The sequence below is a fragment of the Trifolium pratense genome, linkage group LG7 (assembly GCF_020283565.1).
Source record: "Trifolium pratense cultivar HEN17-A07 linkage group LG7, ARS_RC_1.1, whole genome shotgun sequence".
Taxonomy (NCBI): Eukaryota; Viridiplantae; Streptophyta; class Magnoliopsida; order Fabales; family Fabaceae; genus Trifolium; species Trifolium pratense.
This window is the reverse complement of record NC_060065.1, coordinates 23,244,464-23,265,136: the sequence shown is the minus strand read 5'-3', so window position 1 is coordinate 23,265,136 and position 20,673 is coordinate 23,244,464. Positions and strand designations below refer to the sequence as shown.

General features: G+C 32.1%; 1 protein-coding gene and 1 pseudogene across 4 annotated transcripts; both read left to right on the top strand.

Annotated features, from left to right (window-relative positions):
* The first annotated feature begins 751 nt into the window (after positions 1-751).
* LOC123895594 lies at positions 752-18,432 on the top strand (annotated as a pseudogene).
* On the top strand, positions 7,242-9,919 carry LOC123895595. Of its 4 annotated transcripts, XR_006804423.1 has the most exons (7): positions 7,247-7,467; positions 7,570-7,680; positions 7,770-7,811; positions 8,106-8,216; positions 8,845-8,997; positions 9,100-9,257; positions 9,511-9,916. XR_006804423.1 is itself a non-coding variant. In XM_045946029.1 (6 exons), the coding sequence occupies exons 2-5, from the start codon at positions 7,646-7,648 to the stop codon at positions 8,974-8,976; spliced, it is 315 nt and encodes a 104-aa protein (XP_045801985.1). In that variant the 5' UTR covers positions 7,242-7,467; positions 7,570-7,645; the 3' UTR covers positions 8,977-8,997; positions 9,100-9,919. The 4 variants fall into 4 exon arrangements, 1 of the variants encoding a protein (XP_045801985.1); XM_045946029.1 differs by having other exon boundaries at positions 7,242-7,467; positions 8,111-8,216; positions 9,100-9,919; XR_006804424.1 differs by lacking the exon at positions 7,770-7,811 and having other exon boundaries at positions 7,249-7,467; positions 8,111-8,216; positions 9,511-9,915.
* Positions 18,433-20,673: the final 2,241 nt, after the last annotated feature.

The window sequence follows — 20,673 nt, the reverse complement described above, 5'->3', positions numbered from 1 at the left end:
CAAATCAGTCAGATCCACCACTCCAACCAGCTGCATGTTGCCTTTCCTCTCTAAAATTCACAACACGCAGATTTGCCTCTGATTATGGAAACTTTGATGGTGAGAAAGATGATAAATTTGATGGAGAAATGGCAGAATACGAGTAGAATATTGAGAGATGGGGAAGGAAAAATGGAAGCTTCTGGAAAAAAGGTGGTGTCTCTTGTGATTTGATCTCGAAAAAATTATTACTCTTAATTTATTGCCTTGGAATGTTTTTTTTGTACACAAAAGTTATTGGGCCGGTCTTAAAACAAATTCATCAAAAAAAATAAAATTAATTGGGTTGGAGGGGTGTTTATATATATGCGCTAGAGATCCTTCTTAGTAATTTACACTTTTAAAATTAATTTTGATCTAAATTATCCAAACAACATATTTGATACAAATCACTTCTACGGTAAAGTTATCCAAACATAAATCACTTTACATTCAACTCACTTTTAACCAAAATCAATTCTGTCAAACTTAATTTTCCCAAACTCAATTCTAATCGCCGTAAATCCAAACACACACTTAGTTTATAAATAATAATCCTTTGGTCCGTTATTATTGGAAACACCAATTATTATAACATATAAACACATGTGGACAACCCATTACAAATGATTAATTTATTAATTAGAGATAAGAGTACACCACACAACCAACCTCTTTAAAATAAGCTAACCCATAGTAATTCTCAACTTAATTAAGAAAACAAGAAATAAAAATGGTGAGTATTGAATCTCATTACACTATCATCTCCTCCGAACCAACCCCCAATCCAAAACTCTACTCATTATGTGAACAAATTAAGCTTCATACTCACGGTCCCGTCCTCAATGTCTACAATGCACCTAACAGCAAGAACACATCAACCTTTCTTGAAACACTAAAAAACTCTCTTAGTCAAGCTTTGGTTATTTATTTACTATCCACTAGCTGGAAGGCTGAGTTTAACCAAAGGAGGAAGGTGTAATAATTAATAATTTAGAGATCGATATATTATATGAAATTAGAACACACTTACTTGATAATCATAATCACAAACCATTGTTACCGGAAGCGCACCAATATCGAAAACATCGATATACTAGACAAGGTCTTCCTCTGCCTATCACATGCTCCAGTCTTTGAGGTCTTTGATGGGGAAGACAACAAATGAGCGTTCGCTTGACAACGTGACAGCAAAGGGGACCTAGCCTATCTATTTATAAGATAACAACCCTAGTACCACCCATCATGAACTCTAGAGTTGGGCCTACACTTTGTTTCTACACAAATCAGAATTAGTGTTCAAGCTCATTATTACTGATCACAATTATCGGGCTTAAGCATCATCAAATGGATCACAACAACATCAACTCGTTTTTATTAAAACCAAAACTCACAATTGATTGCAGCCCACATAATATTGGAAAATATTCTTACATTATCCCACTTGGGCGAAATCAATTGTATATTTTTAATTTGAGAAAACATTTTGAAAACGACTCTAGGGTTGATAACATATTTTAATGTGGCCACAATGATCCCAAGATGCAACATCTAATTAAGACTCCATCCAACAAAAGTTAAATGATATCGAATCATGGCGGCAATTATATCGTTATTGATACAATACCTTCCATAGTTACAAATACCACCAAACTCCGTCGATTAGTCATTCGTGTAGAGTGTAGCGAGAAAATGATATGTTTGTGATCTCAACCATACTATCATTTTCTTCGCCAGTCCTCAATTTCTCTCAAATGCATTAAAGCCAGAGAAATTATATGGTCCATAAGATACCACAAGTCCAAGCTCCAAAACAATGTTGACTACTGCAGTATAATGATCTAATCAACATCGAGCTCCAATATTTTAGACATAATTTCTCTCAAATGCCTCAAAGCCAGAGAAATTACATGGTTCTTAAGATACCGTAATGCCTCAGCTCCAAAATAGTGTTGATCACCGGCTAAGTGATCCCGACAACACTGAGCTTATTTTATTTATGTTTTCACATAATGCCTCAGCTCCAAAATAGTGTTGATCACTGGCATAGTGATCCCAACAACACTGAGCTATAATATTTATTTATATAATGCCTCAGCTCCAAAATAGTGTTGATCACCAGCATAGTGATCCCAACAACACTGAGCTCAAATATTTTTATAATTCAAATAATTTCAAATTTATAAAAGGAGTTAATATAAAATTCAAACTCCCACTAATCAAGCATGTCAAAAGAATATAAGTTATCTCCCACCAATCAAGTGGTATATTAAAACTCCCACTTATCCAAATGTTCCTTCACAATTTTTAAAGAAAACTCCAATACTTGCTTCTATTTCTTATAATTTTTAAGATGTTCAACATTTCAATGGAAACATAACAATTATGTGTGGAGAAATAGTTGATATGATTCGGTAAAAGTTCCTTAAATTGTGAAGAACCACTTGAAAAAATAATCATTGCTTATACTGAAAATGCAATTTAAAATAACTAGCATAGTGATGGAATAATAGTCAAGTGTCAAGATCCATAGAGAACCAAAAACGAAATTGACCATCATCACACACCACAATATGGCTTGGTCCCAAAATCAATAGTGAATCATCACAACATATTTTAACATATCCTTCTACAGGATAACTCAGCCATGCAATCTGGCAAGAGAATGATCAGCCCTGCTCGAATTTAAAATCTGAAAGCAGTATTAGCATGCCAATAGATAATTCATTGAATCAATCAAAACCAAATTGAATTAGTATTATCATAACGAGGTCAATATAATAGTACAATCACCTTTGGGCAGAATGCACTCACTAGGGATAAAAAACCCTAGTCAAAAACCTCATATGAGTTAATCAATAAGTATATATTGAACTTTGAAATTTGTCACCTTTAGGCAGGCAAATTCCTCCGATCAATACATCCTCCAATAACTTCATCTAAAATTAATTTTTAACTACAACATATAATTATCACCTTTAGGCAGAAAATCACATGTCACAATTAAAAAACATTCCTCAAACTACAAAGAAAATTTCATCAATCGATATAAGCGGTCCCACTTTGGTGGTAACGGTTTATACCAACTCACAAAATTTTCTTGCATAGGAATCATTTGTGCTTGTCAAAATAGAAACAGTGAAAATATGCACTATATAAATGCATCTAGACTGACCATTCATTATTTTAATTCGCATTCCCAACCTATTTCTTTTAATGCGGAAAATTAGTATTTTAGGGGAGAGATCATTACTATTAAACAGTCAACTCATAAGAGATCATTACTGTGAAACAGTCAACTCAATATAATAAATACATAATTTATGCAGCGGAAAAATAAGAGACTTCAATTTTAAAACAATTGAGGATATAAAACAAATAGTCCCGAACTTTAATAAATAACATAGGGCTCCTCAATATAAGTCTCTATAAACATTTATAAATAGTTGACATGTAAAATTCTCCCACTTGATAGAGAATTATAGTTGAAATATAATTCAAAATTTTAAAATATTTAAGCAAATATTCAACTATCTTCTCTATCACACAAAAGACATGTCAAATAATGTCACACTAAATTTAAAATTGTATTTTATCCAGAATAAAACTCTCAAAATATTAAACTTAAAATACTCCCACTCAATAAAGTAAAGTTTTTAAAATTGGAGTATATAACAAAAAATCAATCAATGATCAGAGAGTTTCTAATTTTAGAATATTCTGAAAAATAACAATAAAATTTCATATGTAATTGCACATTTATTATTTTAAAAACAAATTTAGAAGCAAATTTCTCCTCATAAGCAATTATATATGCAGTCACAAGAGGACAAGTAATTGCAGCACTAACCTCCAAGGTGTGACTTTCATCCTTGCAAGTAGAGTCAATAAATTTTGTTGACTTGAGAGTATAGTCTTTTACGGTTTCATCTCAAACATTTCACAAATCATTAGTAAACCGTTATATCGTAATAAAAATACTCTAATAATAAATCAATGCAAGAACAATACAATTTTCAATTGCCTTTGCCTTTAATAATTGCTCAGAAGAATAATTCAACAAGTGAGCATTCAAATAATAACAAGGCAATATATAGAATTTATACGATAACTATAAATTTACATAAATAATATTTGGTGTCATAATTAGCAAAATTGAGCCTAAAATAACACATATGATTCAAAAGAGATTTTCTTAAATAATATTTTAGACTCAAATCTCATATAATTCTCACCTTTAATCAACACCAAATATTTAAAGATTTTACTGAACAAATCAGACATCAGAAAAATAACATCGTGATACTATTACATAAACACCGGAGCACATATGGAAACAACTAATATGCCTACCGAAAATATCTGGTGCATTAGTTCTAGATTTCCGAAAAAGAAACATAAGAATGTCATCATAGAATATATTGTGCTCATATGAATGAGAAATTAATTCAAAGGCTCAAAGTTCATTGGAAACCATGGCAGTCACACAAAACAAATTGATTATGTTTAGGATAAAGTAGTGACTGCATAAACAAATATATTTCAAAGAAATGAAACAGCCCAAATTAATAGTATACCAATTATCGATCAATAGATAGTAGAAATAACCAAATCATATATTGTATAGTTCTGTTCAAAAGGTGTGGGATATGCGATATTGTTACTTACCGAGAACAATCTCAAATAAAATTTATGAGATACTTCAATCTAAATTGAGAAATTGGAAACATGAAATCTCCATAAAGAGATTGGACACAAATAGTTGAGAATGTGATATTTAAAATTACAATTTATTCTCAAATGCATCAATAAAATATTTTCATGTGTCGAAAACTTCCAAAAGAAAATACCAAAATTTCGCGTCTAATAATTCACCTTACAAATAAAAATTCAAGTGAAATAGGCGATCCATAGTTTAAGCATGAAGTTCTAAATTAACATTGAAACATGAATATTATATTATAATATTCAATAACAAGATCATCCATGGTTTTAGAACCAATTGAACAGCAAGGTGCAACCATGTATAATGATTCAACCAGATAATGATCATATAAATTATAATTAACACATTTAACACTTTCAGATGCTTATAACCATGTATATAATGGTTCAACCAGAATTTGGTTTCATGGAATAAAATATCCAAAAAATAAAATTCCTCTCTTGAACAAATTCGATAAAAACAAGTAAAGTCTCTCTTCATCAAATTTGAACAAGACAATGCCATGGAAAAATTAAAATAGCACAGATTCTTATGTCAGATAAAAAAAAAAAAATTTAATCACATAAGCATGGCATCGAAACAAACAAATTTTAATGCAATCATATTGAACTGAGTCAAAACGGTAAGCCCGTATAGATACTAAACCGCAGCTCAAGAGGGAAAACAAATAACAAAATCAATATGGTTTTATCCGCATAATCGCAACAAATAAGTTTATATGCATCTGCCAGTTTCAGGTCAATCAAAATTAGATAAACGTGATTGACAGACATGGCTATTATTCACAAACGCACCAAATATTCACAAATCATTCAGCAACAAGAGAAGCATATGATACACTAATCCATGAAACAGAATGAATCAAAAGGTTTCGGTGAAAGAATGAATTTCGGCTCAATTAAATTAGGGTTCTAATCATATAATACCATGCTCTGATACCACATGTAATAATTAATAATTTAGAGATCGATATATTATATGAAATTAGAACACACTTACTTGATAATCATAATCACAAACCATTGTTATCGGAAGCGCACCAATATCGAAAACATCGATATACTAGACAAGGTCTTCCTCTGCCTATCACATGCTCCGGTCTTTGAGGTCTTTGATGGGGAAGACAACAAATGAGCGTTCGCTTGACAACGTGGCAGCAAAGGGGACCTAGCCTATCTATTTATAAGATAACAACCCTAGTACCACCCATCATGAACTCTAGAGTTGGGCCTACACTTTGTTTCTACACAAATCAGAATTAGTGTTCAAGCTCATTATTACTGATCACAATTATCGGGCTTAAGCATCATCAAATGGATCACAACATCAACTCGTTTTTATTAAAACCAAAACTCACAATTGATTGCAGCCCACATAATATTGGAAAATATTCTAACAGAAGGTGGGAACTTCATTGCAACGCCAAAGGAGTACTTTTTTTAGAAGCCAAGTGTGAAACTAACTTGAAAGATTTTGGTGATTTTGTGCCAAATAATTATTTGGTGTCACAACTCATACCAAAAATTAATTACAATCTTCCTATCGAAGAAATTCCCTTATTGGCAGTGCAACTAACGAGGTTCCGTTGCGGTGGTTTTACGTTAGGTGTTTCTAAATGCGGGGAGAATTTGAGTGAAAATAAATTGGCACCATGTCATGATCGAACCATGTTGAATTCGCTAAAAGTTGAGCATTCACGGTCCTTGCATTGGCAATGTGAGTTTCACCCGGCTCCTCAATAGGTGGGTCGTGAATTAGGAGACTCTAGAGAAGTGATTGTTGCTATTGTGAAACTCACGCGAGAACAAGTTTTAAAGTTGAAATAAAACATTAATTTTCGCGTGAGTTTCCAACCCAACTCCTCCAAAGATGTCATAATTAGGACAAAACCTTATTCAACTTTTGAGGTTATTGCAGGATATCTTTGGAGGTGTGTCACTAAAACACGTTACATAGGAAATAATGATCAACCTGACATTAGAAATCGGTTAAAACCGCCTCTTCCTAGTGGTTATGCTGAGAATGCAACATTTTCAACCGTGACACAAACTCGCTCTTTCAATGATCTTATTTGCGATGGCGCGGATGGTTGGAAAACTTATAACCGGAGGCGTGTAACCACTGAACTAAGGAATTATCCGTAAATATTGCGCAACTCTCCCAGAATACAACCGGTTCTTCTCGACGATAAACATATCGAGGCTATCAAGACACGAGAATGTCACAAGGTAGGTAACTCAACACTTTGTTTGCAAACGTTCATATTAACCAAGTATCAAAACGTGCAACAATTCATTCATAGTAATTTACATGAAATTAATGCATTAAGTATAAATATAAATATAAATTAATTAATTTGAAAGTAACAAAACGTAAAGCATGACACTTTCCAAATATTTAATAATAAATTATAAAATAAGTAACTTTTGAAATATACAAAATCCATATATTTGACACAAAGAATCCGGTTTTTGGCCTCTGTAGATTGCAATGGAGTATGCCACGTCGGATGATTGCTAGTGGGCCATGGTGTGTGGTTTTTGCGTGGGATAATTTCTTTGTTTTATTTTTTTTTATTTTTTTTGCGTTCTGTGTCTAGAAGAAGCTCTGCGAGACTGCATATGCTAGGTTGTGATTCAGAAAATTCAATGAATCTGGTCGAATTCCATCCTTGTGTTATTGAGAGGTTCATTTGGGGTTGGTTGATCTGGTGACTGGTGGAGGTAGAATTTCCCCTTATTATTTCCCCCTCAAACAAGTTTAGGGTTATTTGAATTTTGAATTCTCCATAATTTTCCCTCCTAATTGGATTTCTACTTATCCAGTGGCCTATAAATTGGGGATGGGGAAGACTTGCGATGCACAGGTTGAGAACAACATGGTGTTGTTTGGTTTGACGTGATGATGTATAACGATAAACATGGAGAAGGTTGCAGGTTAGTGTTGTAACTTCTCCATTGACTATTGTTATGATATTTCTATTCTTTTGTTGAATGTTTTATTGTTTGATCATAATGAAAATTAGGTTTTGTTTGGGTAAGTTGCATCTTCATGGAAAACCCCACAGGTAGTCATTCTCTATTGTTTTTGTTTTGCTACTGTTCACAGAACTCCTTCTCTGTTTTATGTGGTGTTATCTGCTATAAGTTTGTTGTGTGATGTATCATTGTTTGAAGCAATAAAAGTGTAGTTTAGTGGGGATAGAAATAGAATTAGTAATTGAGATAGGTGTTTGATAAAATGTCTACAAAGAAAGTTGTGATGGATGCAATGGAACTATGTTTGATATGTATCCTTTATTGATAGCATATAAATATAAATACCCGATGACAAACCAAGTTTTCACACCAAAATTATGCAGCTCAGGCAACTTCAGTGGATTACTGGCGGTGATGCAATGGGAAAAATGCACATGGGATTTTGGAGGTGTTTGCCATTTCTTTATTTATTCCTGATCTTAAGGCTGAGAAAGGTATAGAAATGTGTTCTTTATGCTATTGTTATTGTTCATTTTCCTTTTAATCATATCTAACTCTTTGTGTACTGAGTGTTTATTTCTTATAGATTGTGTTTCTACAAAGTTCCTAACCACTGCATTTTTAACATGTTGAATATTGAAGCATGTTGAATAATGACATATATGTTCTTCCACTCTCATTGTCAGTGTCAAATTTCTCATAATTTCATTTTTAGGGTTCAAAGGGAATTGAAAAATTGAACTGAAGAAGTTTAGATAAAAATAATAATTGAACTCAAGTATTAATCAAAATGGTGTACTAGCATGTTAATTGAATTCATTTTTCTACTCTTTCCATTTAGATTCCTTTTTCCATATGCCAACTGTTAATTGAATAAGTATATTTCTGACTTGCCTTGGTACATGCCAAAAATTGAATTGCAGCAAGTACAAAATGTTGTCAAAATTGCCTTGGTGATCTTTGCTGATGCTTGCACTTTTTTTTGGTTATTAACTTATGGCTCTTGATTATCTGGTTGTTGATGAAGTAGAATTTTTAGATAGGACATATGTATTGAAGTACCCACGAGAGGATACATTGCCTTGCTTGAGTTATTTACTATATGTGTTCTTTGTTTTCCAGCTTGATGTTGTTATTGAAGCAGAAAAGCAAGCTGCACGAAACTTGATTCTTGAAAAGAAGAAAGATAGGGCCTTGCTGGCATTGAAGAAAAAAAAGACACTAGAAGAATTGTTGAAGCAAGTTGAAGCCTGACTAATAAACGTTGAGCAACAAGTAAGGACTTACTCTTCTCTGTCATTTATTAAAAAAGTTTTCTTCTTTGTTTTGTTTTGTTTTTGTCTAAAAGAGATACTTACATTTATTTCCTTGGTTTAGTTAGCAGATATCAAACTGGCAAGCACAAACAAATGGCGGTGTTTGAAAGTTTGAAGGTCGGTAATGATGCAATGAAAGCCATACAAAGCGAGATAAACATCGAGGATGTTCAGAAACTTATGGATGAAACTTCTGAGGCTAAAGCTTATGGATGCAATGTAAGTTTGAGTTCACCCTTATTTATCCTTACTCTCGCTGCTTTTCAAAACTGACTTCCACCTCCAGACTCATTACAATTTTTTGGGGGTCGGAATTAGGTATTAGAGTTGTACTGGTTTGATTGAGCTTTTTGTGTTGTTACTATTTAGCTGCTACTTTTTCTTTGGCAATTCTCATCTCCTGCATTTTTTTGTTTGTTTGTTTATATTTGAAACTTGCTGATGGTTTACATTATTTTGTTGAATTTGAAAGAAATTCATGCAATACTTGGGGAGGAATTATCAGTAGAAGATGAAGAGGAAGTTTTGGCAGAGTTTGAGAACTTGGAAACCCATGTACATGGATTTTCAATTTTTATGATTTTGTATTGACTTATAGTTTGCTCCAATATAATCCATTCATATTGTTCCATTTGTATTAATGTTATAATCATAGTAGTATGGAAAGGACATGCTATATGTCATTATGCTTCAATATTCAACATGCTATAATTTTTGTTTTTTCTTTATTTTCAGACCCTGTTTTTCTTGCTTCAATATTCAACATGTTATAATTTTGTTTTTTTATTTGATTTACATTGTTTTATTATGGCTTAACTACACATTTGGTCTCTTACGTTTATTTTAGGTTTCAATTTGGTCCCTTACGTTTAAAAAGTATCAATTTGGTCCCTTACGTTTATTTTAGGTTTCAAGTTAGTCCTTTCCGTCAATTTTGTCACATGTGGCAGTCAATTTGCATATGTGGACTGACACGTGGCACTTGGACACAGTGACACGTGTACTGTTCAAACGTTGAAAGTGACAAAACTAACGGAAAGGACTAACTTGAAACCTAAAATAAACGTAAGGGACCAAATTGATACTTTTTAAACGTAAGGGACCAAATTGAAACCTAAAATAAACGTAAGGGACCAAATATGTAGTTAAGCCTTTTATTATTGCTATATTGTCTTAGATCTCATAATTTTTTGTTTTGACTTTTATTGAAAATTTGGTGTTACATTTTACTTATAATTTTCACAATTTCTTTATCAGTGCATATTATAATCTTTTCAATGGATTTTCTTGGTTTAATGATCATTTGAAAGTTTCTTATTGAGTGAAAAAGATTGGCCGGCACTTCTCTTTTGAAGTGGAATAAGTTAATAAGTTTGGTCTATTCAGAGGGAGTGTGGTTATAGACTGAGCTTTTTTGCCAATTAAAGTTGCAGGTTAGTGTGGTTGGCCAAAATGTGGAATGCATTTATTTTCATTTTTCTTTGGATATCTCATGTTTTCCTTTCTTTTCTCTTTGCTTGCAGAATTATTGTAAAAGAGAGGGGTAAAATGATTAGAAAAGCTATTACAAGAGAAAGAATTGAAGATGATAAAAGAGATATATATAACAAATATGAAGGAATATATCACATATTGTCTACCACTACCAATCACATTGTTTCACCTCTTGCTCAGAGGCGAGATTTCTTGGTTCAATGATCATATTCAAAGATATGCCAACTAAATTGTTTGTCTTCTTTGCACCACTCACCGACCCTAAATTAGTCATTACAAGGCTAATGTGCTAGCTTTCATTAGTCTATCTCAAATAATATGACAACACAGTACATATAAAAATAACACTCTTTATTGTTCACTAGCTGGACACCCGTGCGTCCGCACGGGAGTCGCGGCGTTGCCGCTCCTCACTTGGTAACATGAAATGATAATTTACTTGAAAGTAATTCAAAAGATTAAAAAAAAATCAAAAAGGATATAATATTTGGTAAAAAAAAATAGAAAAAGAACAATGGTAAAACCATCACAAAAAAACCTCATATATCCGTATTAGTATAATATAAATTTTGTTCAAAATAAATATATAAATATAGATAATGGAGAATTCATGAAAAAAAATAGGCTACCTTATTAATATATTAGTAAAAACATCATCTTGTAAAAATAACCAAAAACTTATGTCTGTGTATTCAATATATGAGTATAAATATAGTCCCGTAAAAATTATTAGAAAATAGGCAACCTTATTAATATGTTAGTGAAAATATAGGTCTCACAAAAATTATCAAAATAATTAAGTCACCGTATTAAATATTAAATATGAGTATAACCCGTAAAATTGTAAAAAAAAAATAGACAACATAAAAAATAAGTTTTCATGTTAATATATGAGTATAAATATAGGTTCCGCATATATTATAAAAGAACATGCAAGCTTATTAATATGAGTAAAAAACATAGGTCCCACAAAAATTACACAAAACATTAGGTCATTGTATTAAAATATGAGTATAAATATAGATCTCACAAAAAATAGTAAAAAACTGGAAACTTTATTAATAAGAGTAAAAACATATAGCCCTACATAAATCACACAAAAGATTAGATTCTTGTGTTAATATATGAGTATAAATATATGCCGTGTAAAAATTATGAAAGAATTGACAACTTTATTAATATATTAATAAAAAACATAAGTCTCGTAAAAATCAACAAAATAATTAGATTCCTGTATTAATATATGATCTACTATAACCCGTAAAATTATAAAAAATTAAACAATTTTGTTAAATTATGATTAAAAATATAAATCTTGTAGAAATTAAAAACAAAAAAGGTTTTGGTATTAATATATGAGTATAAATATATGTGCTACATAAATTATTAAAGAACAGAAAATCTTATAAGGCCCATAGATATAACCAAAAAAATTATGTTCCCATATTAATATGAATATAACCTATAAATTATTAAAAAAAAATAGACAACATAATATATTAGTAAAACACAAGTTCCGTGAGACTAAATACAAATTATGCATAATGTATTGGTCAATCTATTTCAAAATAATGACCAATGTATTGATGACAAGTGGATTTTTTGTTCCGTTAAAATAAAAGGTAATTTATTTCTCAAAAAATTAATTAGTCCTTATATCAACAACAAAATATCTTCAAAAAAAAAAACTTTTAAAAAAATGTCATTTATTTTTTATCTTTGTATTTAATTCTTTTTATTTAAACCAAAAATATCATCCGCACAACCCTGCAGAGACCAATCCCCTCGAGATGACTGAGAATTCTTATTGTTTTAGTCTCAACATTTTTTCAGAAGTTTTTCAATTTTTCTCCCACCATATTCTGATATTAAATTAATTAAATATAGGACAAAACTTAGAAATGGTTTCATTTTTCTCTCACCATATTCTCATATTAAATTAATTAAATATAGGACAAAACTTAGAAACAGTTCCATAGATACTGTTGATACTGTTCACCAATTAAAACGCGACACCTGAATTAATTTATTCGTCATTAATAATTTATTAAACTCCGTCAGTTCACCATTATCTAAAAATCTAAAAGTGAAACTGGGTTTTTAATTTCAACCGTTGTTATCAACATTGATTGTATCATTGAAAGTGAAATCAACAACAACAACAGTATAAACATGCCAATAACCCCCCAATTCACCATGGAGAGACTTTGATGAAAGGCCAACAAACTGAAATCGTTTGAGTCCTCCCATTGATGAAGATATATATATATATATATATATATATATATATATATATATATATATATATATATATATATATATATATATATATATATATATATATATATATATATATATATGTTGTTAAGCCATAAGTTGGGAAGGTGAAAAAGGAACAGATGAATTGAAGGAAAGAGTAGTGGTGATCTCCATCGCTTTACTCTTCTCTTCCACTTGCTCGACGAAATTCGAATTGACAACGTGAATTTTATTAAAATTGAAATTAGTGATATGGAATAAATTAATCCATGTGTCGTGTTTCAATTGGTCACAGTAAAAACCATTTCTATGGTTGTACAAAAAAAAACAGTTTCTATGGAACTGTTTATAAGTTTTGTTCTTAAATATATTTAGTTGAATTAAAAATTAACTTAATTGAATATTGGCTTGAAGTCCATAAAAGAAGTTGATATTAAAAAAAATATGTGTAGACAAATATTAAAATGATGTGATATTTTATAATTAATCAATTTATTTTTAGCAAAAATACGGGTAACAGGTACGAGTATGAGTACTTAGGTACCCATAGGGTACGGGGACAGGTACAAAGGTTGTTACCCACACGGGTATGAGGATGGGTACGAGTATTTTTTTTTTAACTGCGGGTATGGGGATGAGTACTATAGTACCCTACCCATTGCCATCCCTACTTGACGTATGTTAGCGGTATAACACCCACATCACCCCCCCCCCCCACAATTCTCGTGTTACGCGGTGTTGCGCATTTAGGCCGTGCGCGTGTCTGTTTTTCATGAGTGCTCTAGAGACCCGCCACGGTCTCATGCAAGCGGCCCCACTAGACACTCATATAGGTGATTCCATCTAGTGTATGCTAAAACCATACACCACCCAAAAGGGTTTATGGTAGTCATTAAAAGCCTTTAAAGCTTACCCCTCAAATTTAATTTTAATTTAGCACTTCTCATAGCCATTATCATAACACATAGGAAATGGACAAAATTTTAGTGCTAACATAACTAACAAGTAACTTGTTTTTACCCATATGAACCTTCTTCATGGGATCTCCAATCACAAAGGTTGGGTTCCCATTACTTGTCATTTTTCAGTGGCATAGTCCATTCCTATCAATTTTCTTCTCAAGGGTTAAGTCAACGGATCCGATAAATTCACTGATATTGACTAAGACGTCTCAAAGTCAATTTATCTCACAATTTCTTGAGTCTATAAAGTAAACTCGATTTTCACAATAAGTTTATACAAGTCTACTTAGATGGCTACTAAGCGACAACTTATTCATCAATAAAATAAATATACTTATAAATTTATCTCATTGACACATATCCAATAATCATAAATTTATTATACAAGTCTACTTAGAATACTTTCTAAGCGACACCCCCACATTAGATAAATGTGACTTCATTTGTGAATTTATCACACAAGCTTACTTGAATAGTTTTCAAGTGATAACACTCTCACAATAAAGAAATAAATCTCAAATATATATTTTACACAAACAAATCTCATGATACATCATTGTATTGTTCTAATACCATGGCTTATCCACACTATACCTCATAGAATCTGCTTAGATAAATTATAAACGAATATTCACAAAGAAGAAAATTAGATCCAATTATATATTTATTATCAAACATCATTGTATAACTTTGATACAATAGGTACTTCACAATATATCATATCATCCGTCAAATATTTGATGATTCTATGACCAATAATTTTCATCAATTTATGAGCAATAGCTCTTTAAATATTTTACGAGATTAAGATCATAAAAAAATGTTTCTACAATAAAATTATTAAATGAATAATACATTAATCCTCCAATAAATTGAGATTTATACTCGTCACTTCAATTTATTTATTCTTTCGATCAGGTAGTACATATTAGACTCATAAGGGATACTTAATAATTAATCACACATCCTTATGAACTCAAATCATACAAGGTCATAAACTCCACAAGATTTACGTCGTTATCAAATTACTCATATTACTTAAAAATATGGTAGGACAAGTTAACATAGCACACCACAAAAACTATTAGAAAATGACTATTATATCACAAACTATTAACACATATATGCAAGCACCAATGACACTATCACATGACTAGAAATCCACACGAAAGTCTACAGAGGAAGGATTAAACTTTTCAAACAGATTCTCAAAAACACTCAAGTTTGGCAAATGACAATTCTCCTAATAGTCATAAGTATTCTCTTTAATATAAAGACCAACATATTGCCAAAAACATTCCATTAATTATCAAATTAAGCTGTCCACTTTTATGAGAAAATTCTAATTTTATCAATTGACATGCAAAGGTTTTTATATTACGTTCAATCCTTCTATATCAGCAATCGCTCATATATCCAAGTTCAGCCGATCAAACTAAATAATAAAATTTACCAAATAGCTATAGCCTATAGGCACATACTTAAAAAAACAAACACACATTTAATTTTAAAATTAACAATAATAATTTTCCAATAACACGGCACATGCAAAACGTTATATATGAAACCTTTTAGGAATTAAGCTAAAGAGTCCTACTTCCTCATCACAAATTTTTTATTCACAACAAATATTTTTAGCTAGACATATTCAATACAATCACAAACTCAACATAAAATTCAGAACTTGCGGAAATTAAAGGTTAGAATATGCACCTGACTTCTCGTAGATGGTTTCAAGGGGAAATGTAAGCTTACAAAGAATTTGATCACCATGATGGTCCCTTTAGTAGACTAACCCCCACATTTTTGCGCCATAAAATAATTGGAGAAAAATACAGAACCACACCGGTAGTGTAGATGACCATCAATTGGAGTGGCAATAACTGTGGGAGAAGCGAAGCCATCAAGCTCAACCTTGTTGCCATTGCCGTAACCATCTTCAGCCATAATTTCTTAGATTGATGGCGCGGATGACTGGAAAGCTAATAACCGGAGGCGTGTAATCACTGAACTAAGGAATTATCCGCAAATATTGCACAACTCCCACAGAATACAACCGGTTCTTCTCGACGATAAACATGTCAAGGCTATCAAGACACGAGAAATGTCACAAGGTAGGTAACTCAGACACTTGATTTGCTTATTAGAACTTATGTGTTTGAAGGTTAGATAAGAGAAACAATGAGGTAAGTATAAATTATAAGTTGCGCAAAACTATATTTTTGTTCTTGCTGATACTCGGTTATATATATCACACACATAAGATTCCTATGTTAACTGATAATCCTTCTTTTTAGCTACTATAATCCATATTATGTAGCATTCACCACTACTATAGTAACTACCAAATTGCAAACGTTCATATTAACCAAGTATCAAAACGTGCAACAATTCATTCATAGTAATTTACATAAAATTAATGCATTAAGTATAAATATAAATATAAATTAATTAATTTGAAAGTAACAAAACGTAAAGCATAACACTTTCCAAATATTTAATAATAAATTATAAAATAAGTAACTTTTGAAATATACAAAGTATCCAACAATTTGCAAATCTTTGGATAATGCGGCCGAGGATGTTAGGAAAGCAGTTGAAAGGGTCAAGGGCGACTTTGTAATGTCGGCACTTGATTACATAGATAGGGAAGAGGACATGGATTTGTTGAGGTATAATATTTTTGGAAATGCGGCAAAGAGTAATATGCGGGATGGAAAATCTAAGAGGAACCCAAATCTTTTTGCTGTTAGTTGGATGAATATGCGGGATGGAAAATCTAAGAGGAACCCAAATCTTTTTGCTGTTAGTTGGATGAATTTTTCGCTTAAGAATGCGGATTTTGGGTGTGGAGGATCTGTTTATTTTGGGCCGGTGAACATAGATTCTGAAGGGAAGGCCTTTATTATGAATCATGGTTATGGTGATGGTATTGTGGTTAGAGCTGGGTATGCGGGCTAGCCCGCCCCGTTTAACCCGTCCCGCATAAACTTGCATATTAAACGGGGCGAACAAGCCAGTCGGCAAATATAAACGAGTTATAATATTAAGCCTGAGTCCGGTCCGCATAAGCTCGCGGGTTAAACGGTTAACCCACGGACTATTACAAAAAAATAAATAAAAAATCACTTTTTTCAAAAAATAAACTAAATTAGTAAAATATTGATATAATGAAAGCTTAAAAAAATATATTATTAATAATTTTATGTTATAACATATAAATTGTAACTAACAAATAAAAATAAATAAAGTTTGTGATATTATTGAGTTTATCTATCTTCTCTTTGTAAGTAATGCAACTAAAATCAAATTCAACTGATTCTTATCGTCATTTTTGTACCATCCATTTTAGTGAAAAAAAACTTTCTACGTGTACCCAAAAAAGCATAAAAAGATTAACTGATTCAACTTAACTAAATCACATCAAGGTAACCAAATTATTCAAAACATAATAGCGGAAAATACCCCCAAGAAAAATAACTACCCATTTGGACATGTATCTTTTAAATACTAGCAAATGTATATACAGCTAAGACAAAGTAAAAGATAGTGAAAAAGAACAAAAGATTATAAGTAGAAGAACATGCCTGAATCCTGATGTTTTGTGTTGTTGTCTATTTGATTAAAATTAGAGTGTGTTGTTGCTTTTTATAATTAGGATTTAGACTAAGTCTTTTTTTTTTTGTGGTTAAAAAAGTTGAATTTGGACATGGACCAAGTTATTTATATCTGATAAATTTTGTAATTAATTATATAAAAAAAAGAAGGCAGGCCAGGGGCTAACCCGCGAACCCGCGGATTTAACCTCTAGCGCACCCCCCCAAATTTCTAGCGCGCCCCCCGTTTCCAATTAAATAATAACTTTTGTTCCTTTGAAGTATATATTATAAAAATCCATTTTTAATTAATTTTCGTCATACACCCCCTCGAAGCCCAACATAATAACGAATGGTTCATGTATATATAAAGCATACTTGTCAAACATACAATTTAATTTTAAGTTTTATCAATCATAATCACAATATAAATAAAATCTCATACATTAATTACATATATATATATATATATATATATGGGGTTTTCTAACTTAGACCCTAGTTAGGTCTAAGTTAGCAAGGTGCACCTTTTCAATTGGACCAAAATACCCATTCTTTTTAATTAATTAACCAAAATACCCATCAATGGACGCGGATCCAGTGTCGCGCGCGTACTGAAGGACCATGGTTACAGACCGTTGATTTCCATCAGACAGCCAAGATCTGATCTCATCAAGACTGTCTGATCAATCCGACAGCCCAGATCATCCTGATCCATCAGATTCCAGAGCGTGCGCCACACTGGATTACACCCTGGAGAGAGAAAAATTTGCTTTTTAAAAGTAGGACACGTGTCACACAATGGTTGGCTGGACGTGATTTTTGTTCATTTAATACTTTGAACTCAATTATTTCGTTGTAAATTAATTTTTTATTTTTTTCTTTTTATACCAAAATTCATAATTTTTTTTTTCTACAAATAGAGACTTGGTTCGTTTGATTTGGACACCGAAAAAAAATGCAATTTTTCACTACCCGGCTCTAATTGTGGTAGCCATTTCGTTGGAGGCATCTTATATGGATAGTTTTAGGAAATTTTTTTATGATGATATTGAAGAAGTGTTTTGTACTTCCAAATTGTGATTGTTGAAGTTCTAAAAGTTGTTAATGAAATATTTTGTTAACCCTTCTATCAAATAAGGGTATATTGTGAATGGGGGCTGTTTAAATTTCGTTGGGAATGTTGTGTGTTGTATTAGTCTCCCAATTCACTGCGTGATACTTCCTTCCTCCTAGTCTCAGTATCACCCCATATGAATAGATTATTGATTCAAACGTCAAGTTATATTCAATACAAGCAAAAACGGTGAGACCGAAGAACTTACTTAACTAGTCACATCAGCATATAAACTATAACCTCAAAATCTGACCTTACCAAACAGAGTCTATGATCTTAATCCCTCTGAAAGTAAACCCAATCATACATATATATAAAAATTCACACTTGAATGAAAAGACAAAAGGACAACAAGTTGCGTTGCTAGCTCTTTTATAATCGTATGAAATTTAATAATCGATCAAACCTTTACAATCACTCTCCAAATAGGAGAAGATGTTGAACTATCACTCATAACCGGTGTTCCACTATATTTTGTCTTTTTTGCTTCTAGGTATCTTTTGCTTGGTATTTTTCATTCTTAATTAAGCTACAAAACCATGATATGGTAGATTGGAATTGGATCCCCTCCTGCTGTGTTCTCTCCTGCCCTATCATCAACTGTCGGATTAATCCAACGGATGATAGAGAGTGAAAGTACAGATTAAAAAAAACCTTTCTCGCCAAGAATCTCGCTTTAGGGCTCGATTGGTTCGAAGTAGATGGAGGGAAGGGGGGAAATCTTGACAAAAAAAAATTCTTTTTATTAAATCATTTTTCAAAAAAAAAAAAAACGTTTTTTATTCTTGAAAAAAAGAAACAAAATTTAAAAACAAATTTTTTTAAAATGTTCCCTCACAATTTAAAATGTTCTATGAATTTAAAATATTCCTTTTGCCAATTTAAAACGTTTTTTTAACCAATTAAATCTCTCTAATAATTGAGATTTTTTGTTTTAAATTTTTTTTTCAAAAATAAAAAACATTTTTTTTTTAAAAAAGATTTAATAAAAATAATTTTTTTTATCAAGATTACCCCCTCCCCTCCCCTCCATCTACCTCGAACCAATCGGACCCTCGCACAATCTTTCATCATCTTGACCACGCACAGCAGTGACGTGATGACCTTTTAATGGAGAACCACGATGTCGAGTTGGCACAACATTGGTAGCGACGAGCCGACGACGAATTCGTACAACGACGACAGTAACGTCGACTTGTACAATGGTGGCGGCCTTGTTGTCTTGTTCACACCACAGAAGCAGCGGTAATGGGGCCAGATCTTTCTGATGAATATTTGGTTACGTTTGGCTCATAACACATACCTTGTTTAATGTATTTTTTTTTATTTTGTTTTTGTTTTCACCACCAGTTTAATCTGGTTCGGGGGTCAGTTCTGACATTAAGTGGTTCCAGCCCCCTCTTGATCGCAGTTGCGAGGGATCGAACCGTGGTCCTCCCTACCAAGTTCAACGCCAATCACCACTGAACCAACTAACTACCTTGTTTAATGTATTTTTTTCTTTCAAGTTAAGCTATAATGGTTATTAAAATTTAATTATATGTTAATCAACTAAGTTGCATAATGCAAGAACCCTTTTATTAATTATGACAAAAAGCACATGACTCTGAAATTTTGAAGATGAAATTGGAAAATAAGATTTGAGAGCAGATAGAGAACATGTAGGTGAAGGAAGATCTGGCCTCATTACCTTAAATGAAAACACGAAAACACCGTTGTGGGGTGTGGTTATGGTGCATAAGTTCCCAAACTTATGCACCATGCATAAACTTGCTTCCTACACCCATCATATTTGCTTCCTACACCAAAAGTCAGCCCAAGCCCAAAATTAGGCAATCCATTACTCGCGCGCCCCTCATATACTACCCCATTACTTGCGTGCCCCCCATTTGCTTAGCGCACCCCCCAGGTTTTTTTTCCTTTTTTCCCTAGATTTCTTGTGAACCCCCCAATTTTTTTTTTCCTCCCCTAGATTTCTAGCGCGTCCCCAATTTTTTTCCCTCCTCCAAACTTCTAGCGCACCCCCCCAAATTTCTAGCGCGCCCCCCGTTTCCAATTAAATAATAACTTTTGTTCATTTGAAGTATATATTATAAAAATCCATTTTTAATTAATTTTCGTCATACACCCCCTCGAAGCCCAACATAATAACGAATGGTTCATGTATATATAAAGCATACTTGTCAAACATACAATTTAATTTTAAG